Here is an 8,980-nt window from a genome sequence, read left to right on the forward strand (position 1 = left end):
CACAGATAGGTATACAACACAGATAGGTATACCACACAGATAGGTATACCATACAGATAGGTATACCACACAGATAGGTTAACCACACAGATAGGTTAACCACACAGATAGGTATACCACACGGTTAGGTTTACCACACAGTTAGGTATACCACACAGATATGTTTACTACACAGATAGGTTAACCACATAGATAGGTTAACCACACAGATAGGTATACCACACAGATAAGTTTACCGCACAGATAGGTATACCACACAGATATGTTTACTACACAGATAGGTTAACGACACAGATAGTTATACCACACAGATAGGTGTACCGCACAGATAGGTTTACCGCACAGATAGGTATACCACACAGATAGGTATACCACATAGATAGGTATACCACAATGATAGGTATACTACACATATAGTTATACCACACAGAAAGGTTTTCAACACAGATAGGTATTCCTCACAGATAGGTATACCACACAGATAGGTATACCACACAGACAGTTATACCACACAGACAGACAGTTATACCACACAGACAGTTATACCACACAGATAGGTATACAACACAGATAGGTATACCACACAGATAGGTATACCATACAGATAGGTATACCACACAGATAGGTTAACCACACAGATAGGTATACCACACGGTTAGGTTTACCACACGGTTAGGTATACCACACAGATATGTTTACTACACAGATAGGTTAACCACATAGATAGGTTAACCACACAGATAGGTATACCACACAGATAAGTTTACCGCACAGATAGGTATACCACACAGATATGTTTACTACACAGATAGGTTAACGACACAGATAGTTATACCACACAGATAGGTGTACCGCACAGATAGGTTTACCGCACAGATAGGTATACCACATAGATAGGTATACCACAATGATAGGTATACTACACATATAGTTATACCACACAGAAAGGTTTTCAACACAGATAGGTATTCCTCACAGATAGGTATACCACACAGATAGGTATACCACACAGATAGTTCTACCGCACAGATAGTTCTACCGCACAGATAGGTATATAAACTGACATATGATGTATTAATTTTTTTTTAAAAATTGTGACCTTACTTCATAGTTGTTTTTTGCACCTGTTGCATCTGCCTATTCTACGGAAATACCGGTATTAAGTTACACCCTCAGGTACTTGAAACAAACTATTTTTAATGTTCTATATAGGCTATATAGTCTTAACCTTATTTAGCACAAAACACAAACACAGTTTTGCAATGGGCAAGGCTTACGATTGTTTATTATTTGAGCAGTGTGTACAAGTACATGTTATTGTAAAACTTCGTTTTCATACATACAAATATACATTATGATACGACAAACCGTATACATATAAAAAGATAAACAATTTCACTTGTATATTATCGTTTTGTGAATATCCTTACAAACTATATTAACCAAGATATGATAAGTCAGGTTAAAAACCAGAGATTAAACAATCAGCCCATTATAAGGAATGTTAAAAGACTCTGGAAAACTGTTCCTATCATACCAGGGTTAGTTACAGTATACCTATATAGCTTGTTACAAATATTTTATCAACATAAATGATTGTATGACTGTTACATATATTTTTATATAAAATCTGTTTAATGTCTTATGTTTCCGATTTATCACAAATATTTATTACAAAGCCATATGCAACAACTGGCTGAAATACAATATTCGAATTTGAATAAAATTGTCCTTCACAATCGAAACCGAGCGTAGAACTGATTTCCACGAGCATTTTACCGCCTAAAACCACATGACCAATCACTGATCACGTGATATACGCATCAGTGATCCGCGCACTAGTTTATGTGCGACATAACGTTGAGACATACGTTCTGCGGCTATACTACGTAACGCGCAGAACTTAAAAGTCTTAACCTTATTTAGCACAAAACACAAACACAGTTTTGCAATGGGCAAGGCTTACGATATAACCTATACAAATGTTAGAGGAGGATATTCAAATTCAAATTATTCTCAACAATACAGCATACAATTACAATTTTAACTGTTTAGTAACAAAAAGTTTTTTCTCTAAAGAATCATCTATAAAACCGTCTTTGGCCAAATCAGATTTCCAACGACTATGTCGCTTTAAACACCTATCTGAAATACGTTCTGCATTAGCAGCGTTGGTAGCACCGCTTGCTCTCAGTGAATGCGTTCCTAAATGCAAATCGGGTGCAACAATCTTTAACTAAGAAACAATACACTCTTTTGCACGAGTGTAGCTCAACTTTTTATTTTTATGAATCAAAAAACATTTTTGACGTGACCTACAGGCAGGCCTAAAAATGTAAGAATCAGAATTAAACTTCTCATTGATGCAGTCTACCTTTGTAACATAGTTACCGGACAGGCTGAAGTTTGACCTCTAGAAATAAGAACTTCTTTGTCACCCCTGTATATATCAGTTTTACTTTTCTTAATTGACAAAGACAAATATTCACTCTTAATACTTATATCATTACGGCGTAAATTGCTGACCTCATCAAAACGCAAAAATCCTGCATAACTTAAAAAAATCATAGTTAAATCCCGGAGCACAATAACATCTGATGAATCTGAAAACATGTTACACAGTTCCTTTAAGTGATCAGAACTTATAATGTCCTTCTTTGTCCTGGGTCTAGAGTTGGTACGCTTTGCACACTCTAACATAGATTTTACTATAACGTCTTCTGTCGGATCTGCGAAGTCATTTATATTATGATACCATTTAATGCCGTAAAATGCTGCTGTAATTACACTGTCTGATTTACCAATATCGATTAAATTGGATAGATACATGGCTACGTGAATGGAATGTGCGGGATTGCACAAAAATCCCTTCTGTGTACAGAAATCTCTAAACGCTTTTACTTGATATGTATATTTGTCCACTGTGCTATCCGCCCTAGAATCTAATATATGTACAGCCATTCTGTCTATAACACGTTTTTCGTCGTTTATATTTACACCGGCATCATGAAACTTGCTTTTGAGTGTTTGTCTCAAGCCAGAACCTGAAAGCATAATTCTGAATTAATAATTCTTAAAAACTAAGAACATATTAACAAACTAAACTGTCGCTTATGACGAGTCACATCTCAATGCCATCATCCTGAAACTGAAAGGTTCCTTATTAAAAACTCCGTTGTTTCCTTTTCCCTTCGTTACCGCACCTATCACCGGTAAAACATAAAAATCTTTCACAAACGTTTTAAAACTACCATTATCGTCTTTTAATAATGGCCAAAATGCTGAAGATTTCCACTCAGGAATTACTAAAGTACCTTTACATTTTTCCTTTTCTAACTTATCTATACACTGGATAACCATACTAGGCGGTGGAACTAACCAATTGTTGTCGTTAGACCAATTTTGTGTTAAACAATTAACTGCTTCCGTACCTGGTACCCACCATCTAGAATTAAACCTTTTACAATTGTTATTGCAATGTGTAGAAAACCTATCAATAGTAAATGGACCCCATTTAACATTTAAATATCTAAATACATCTTTATTTACAGACCAGTCATCACTATCAAAACATCTGCTAAGATAGTCAGCTTCTGCATTGCCACTTCTTGGTATCCATACAACTGTAAAAATATGCCATTCGAATCGCAAACATTGTGTATTTTTAAACAAATTTCATGTAAATCATCAATGAAGCTGCCCTTATTCAAAATAAATTTGACATTCATATTGTCTGTGTAAAATACTAAATTATTTTTGTGCAAAATTTGTAAATTGCTTCTCAACACTCTATGAATAGCCTCAAGTTCACGCCAAGTTGAACTTTTTTGCTTTTCAATTTCGGTCCAAGAACCCAACCGTGTACATTCGAACCATTCAATCTACAATAACCACCCGTATAGAATACGGTGCTCGCTTCCGGGAGCAACAGTGCACTAGACTCACTTCCGGGAGTATTTTTCTGTAAACAACCCTGATAATCTTGCTCACATCCGGGAGCTACCATTTCAACCACATCCACATCCGGTGGGAACCTTAAAATGCGTTCAAAACTCTAGCCTGAATTTTCTTCCAGATATCTATTACAAAAAGGTGCGACACGTTCATGATTAGTAAGAATATATGAACCCTTTGCATTCTCATTTTCAAGAACTGACCGATTTTCTTTTGATATATAACCTCCGTATCCGTCGGAGCTTGCATCGGTTGTCATACTCAAACTAGATGTAAAACATTTCTTTATGTGCTGACCCTTTGTATTCAAAATACGTGCATTATCTAGCCAAAAATGCAGCTCATTTAAAGCTTTCTCGCTTACCTTAACAGAAGCATTCCAACTTGCACGTGCTATAATACACTTGTATAGATACCTGGTTCTCCGACACAACGCTTTGAAGAGAAATTATTTGCCCTACAACGGCAGCTAAACACTTAACATGTAACAAATCTAAATTATCTGTTGATAATTGAAAAATGACTGATTTTAATGACGATTCTAAACGAGCAATTCTTTCTTCTGCAATAAACATACAATTTGTGTTATAATCAATTGTAAAAACATGGTAACTTTATGACCCAAAGATCTCCAATATTTAATGATAACCCGAAGTGTTTTTGTAAATATATGACCAGCGGTGGATATTCCGAATGGCAATGAGTTATATACATAATATTTTTCAATCCCATTTTCAATATAACAAAAACCTAAATATTTAGTATGTTCCGGAAAAATATCTATGTGATGGTAAGCACTCTTTAAATCGAAAGAGTAAACAAATGTATTGAGGTCAAACATATTTTCTGCAGTGTTTATATCCTCAAATTTTATCTTAAATTTATGTAAGCAAGGATTAATATGTCTGCAATCTAACACTAACCTAGGTTTACCCACTTTATTGTAAGCCACTGTTAATGGGTTTATAACATAGGGCCTCTCTGTTACCTCAGAGATCACACTTTTTTCTAAAAGAGACTTTATCTCAGATTTAACGAAACATTCGTTTTCCCTTGCCGATTTGTTGTTTTTCAGATACACTTTTTGCGGCATATAACTAAACGGTAATTTGTAGCCATTTTTAACAACGTCCAAAATAAATACATTTTTAGACACATTTTCCCACTTACCAAAATTCTGCTTTAACCTGCCAACTGGGGAAATAGGATTATCTTTACCTTTTGACCCCGATACATTTTCTCCATTATTTACTTGAGCACCCGTACATGATTCATTTTTACTTACTTCCAACCTTCCCAAACATGCCATATCTACATGCTCATCTGTGCCTAAGACTAACTGTGAATTCTCTAAAATATCAAAATTACAAGTACTTAACTTATTGTTCTGATAAGAACTGTTCTGCACACATTCGTTTTTCCAGTGACCGGCTTTGCCACACAAGAAACACATACCTGGCCTTTGTCTTGTGCCCTGTTGAGTCTGTGATGACGATCCTGAAGTCTCCAGACGTCTATACGGCCTGCTGCTTTTTCTCGCCTTTTTTGTTTTGTCTGCTTTAGCCTTCCTGCTAGCACGTGCCTCAGCCTTGAAAATCCGCCTCTCATCATCGCTGTCACTAGCGATAGGGTTGGTTTCGTATTCGTTCACCGTTTTCCAGCCCAAATCTGAAGTGTCGGCAAGCAACACCAGTTTTTGCCGCCTTTTCAATAACTCCCATGCTGAAATATTTACACACATGTGTCAAAAAACTAACAATAAAATAATCCTGCCTACCAAAGTAAAGCACGGGCGAAACATGAACGATTAAAATTAAACGGTAGACTCCCGACAAATAACGGGAAACACTGAATGCACGTGACATTTTTCGTTTGTTATTAAAATATTTTCAATTTACCTTGAATAATAGAATCTTTAGCAGACGATAAATCCTGTGTTTCTACGGCTGCTTGAGCGACTGCTAATTTGTCAATAACCTTTGCATTAAGTTTAAATTGTTCTTCATTACTTTTACGTTTAAATTTTGGCACGTTCAAAATTGAAATAGCAGAAGAAGGTTTGTCACTTATCTTCGAAAGCATGTTACTTATGCTTCCCAGAAGCTCCTCGTTGTTTGCTTTTACAACCTCTTTAACTTTCTCCTCAATAAACCCCGACATCTCCGCTCTATTCATGGCTGCTCAAAATTGTCCTTCACAATCGAAACCGAGCGTAGAACTGATTTCCACGAGCATTTTACCGCCTAAAACCACATGACCAATCACTGATCACGTGATATACGCATCAGTGATCCGCGCACTAGTTTATGTGCGACATAACGTTGAGACATACGTTCTGCGGCTATACTACGTAACGCGCAGAACTTAAAACTATAATTGTCTTATTATAGTATATAACCTTTATAGAACATTAAAATAGTTTGTTTCAAGTACCTGTGTTTACACCCAAAGACATTTTTCTTTGCACGAAAAAAATGTTGCTTTAACCTTTAACTTTTAAGGCATGTGTTCTGTTTCTATAAATATATGTGTTATTTTACAGTTATACGACATCTTTATTCGGAAGCATTTGATATTATTGTTTAACTTGGATGTCTTAGTCCGCACGAATTTCACACGAATTTTTTTATTTGCATAATCACATACTACATTTACTACTGAACATTTTGATAAATGACGACCTTTGTTATACTTTTTGTGACCATTCAAACCAAGAAACAAGCTTCTGCCTGCGTAATAGTCGATCATTATTTAACTTGCCTGAAAAAAAATCAATATACATTATGTATGCAAATACTTATGTGCTTCATTTTGCACCTATCATTTCATATTGTGTTACTTTGTTTACTTCATTCGATATTCTTTTTGAAAAATTTAACTTATTTTCAACTCTACAGATCTTTTTACGACACGCTCTGTTGCTATGCCAAATCAGATAATGCACCCTTTTCTCGCGCATACGGAACCTGCGTAGTGGAAAAATATTATTGCCCAATACAGAATAATATAAAAGATTGTCATTTAACATCAGCATGGATTTTATTTCTATTGAATAAGATTCGTTCTACAGAATTAATGCATTTATTCAATTTTGCTTGATGTCACTGGAACTTGAATATGCTTGCCTTATGAAATTTAAACCTGCATTATGCTTGATTCCTTTTCATTCAAACGTGCGTAGTTGCTAATTCTTTCAATGAGTGATGACTTTTGAACTTGCATTTATAAGTCATTTATCGTACTGTTTTGAAATATTAAAATTTTAACGTCATATACCTTGATGTAATATCTTCCTTTCTTCGTCCTCTATACCAACTATTTACAGTTTTCATCTTTTTGTATTTAAAGTCATTCAAAATCGACTACTTTTATTTCCCACTTCCTTTTGTACACCGAAAATTACACGATGGATTTCTATGGAACGCCGTGACTGTCTTATGTAATCAAAGTTTTTGTTATTTTGTGAAACGATGATATTATTTTGTCTTTTGAGCGTGTTAACATGTGCAATTTACATCATGTCTTGTCAAAGGAACATGCTGACTTGTACAAACAACATTTTAACTTGTCAAATGATTATGATGACATGTGCAGACAGCATCCTAACTTGTCAAAGTATCGTGATGACTTGTGCAAACAACATGTTAACTTGTCAAAGTATAATGATGACTTGTGCAAATGACATGGTAACTTGTCAAAATGTAATGATGACTTGTGCAAACGACATGTTAACATGTCGAATTATTGTGATGACATACGGAAGCTTGTATGTACCCCCGCTATGAAGACATGAAGTCGTCTTTCTTGACTTGTTGAACACAACAAGTCGTCAAAATTACGACGACAAGTTTATATATACAATGTCATTTTGACAAAATATATGTCATCATGTCGACATACGGCATCCCGACTTTCATACATAGATAAACTTGTCGGCTTGAAGTAACATGTATGTCGACCTCCATGTTACTTCTAGGCGACAAATATATTAATGTATGAAAGTCGGGATGCTGTATCGCGACATGATGACATATATTTTGTCAAATGACATGGTATATATAATCTTGTCGTCGTAATTTTGACGACTTGTTGTGTTATATTAGTCGAGGGAGACGACTTCATGTCTTCATAGCGGGGGTACATACAAGCTTCCGTAATGACATGTGCAAACAGCATGTTAACTTGTCAAAGAATCGTGATGACTTGTGCAAACGCCATGTTAACTTGTCAAAGTATAATGATGACTTGTGAAAACGACATGTTAACTTGTCGAATTATCGTGATGACATGTGCAAACAGCATGTTAACTTGTCAAAGTATCATGATGACTTGTGCAAACAGCATGTTAACATGTCAAATTACCATGATGACTTGTGAAGACAACATGTGAACTTGTCAAAGAATCGTGATGACTTGTGCAAATGACATGTTATCTTGTATCATGCTGACATGTCAAAACGTACTGTTAACTTGTCAAAGTATTATGATAACTTGTGCAAATACCATGCTAACATGTCAAAATTCCATGATGACATGTGTAAACAGCATGTTAACTTGTCAAATTATCGTTATGACATGTGCATACAGCATGTTAACTTGTCCAAGTATCATGATGACTTATGCAAACGACATGTTAACTTGTCCAAGTGTAATGATGACTTGTGCAAATGCCATGTTAACTTGTCAAAATTTCATGATGACATGTGCAAACAGTATGTTAACTTGTCAAAGTGTCATGATGACTTGTGCAAACGCCATGTTAACTTGTCAAAGTATAATGATGACTTGTGCAAACGACATGTTAACTTGTCGAATTATCGTGATGACATGTGCAAACAGCAAGTTAACTTGTCAAAGTATCATGGTGACTTGTGCAAACAGCATGTTTACATGTCAAATTACCATGATGACTTGTGAAGTATGGAAACGTATATGGTACACCCTGATGATGTCATTTCACGTAAAGATGTGTTCTTGTAGTCCGAAATGATTACGCCAAGTTTTCATAAAATATAAAGAATGATAT

The 8,980-nt window shown here is 35.3% G+C and overlaps 1 protein-coding gene across 1 annotated transcript; it reads right to left on the reverse strand.

Moving 5' to 3' along the window:
• Positions 1-1,255: 1,255 nt before the first annotated feature.
• LOC132730536 (integrase/recombinase xerD homolog) lies at positions 1,256-6,323 on the reverse strand. Its single transcript, XM_060716490.1, has 3 exons — positions 5,853-6,323; positions 5,410-5,676; positions 1,256-3,044 (listed from the first exon to the last, which is right to left on the reverse strand). The coding sequence occupies exons 1-3, from the start codon at positions 6,127-6,129 to the stop codon at positions 2,371-2,373; spliced, it is 1,218 nt and encodes a 405-aa protein (XP_060572473.1). The 5' UTR covers positions 6,130-6,323; the 3' UTR covers positions 1,256-2,370.
• Positions 6,324-8,980: the final 2,657 nt, after the last annotated feature.

This window comes from Ruditapes philippinarum, unplaced genomic scaffold (assembly GCF_026571515.1).
Source record: "Ruditapes philippinarum isolate M1 unplaced genomic scaffold, ASM2657151v2 ctg185_1_1_1_1, whole genome shotgun sequence".
Taxonomy (NCBI): Eukaryota; Metazoa; Mollusca; class Bivalvia; order Venerida; family Veneridae; genus Ruditapes; species Ruditapes philippinarum.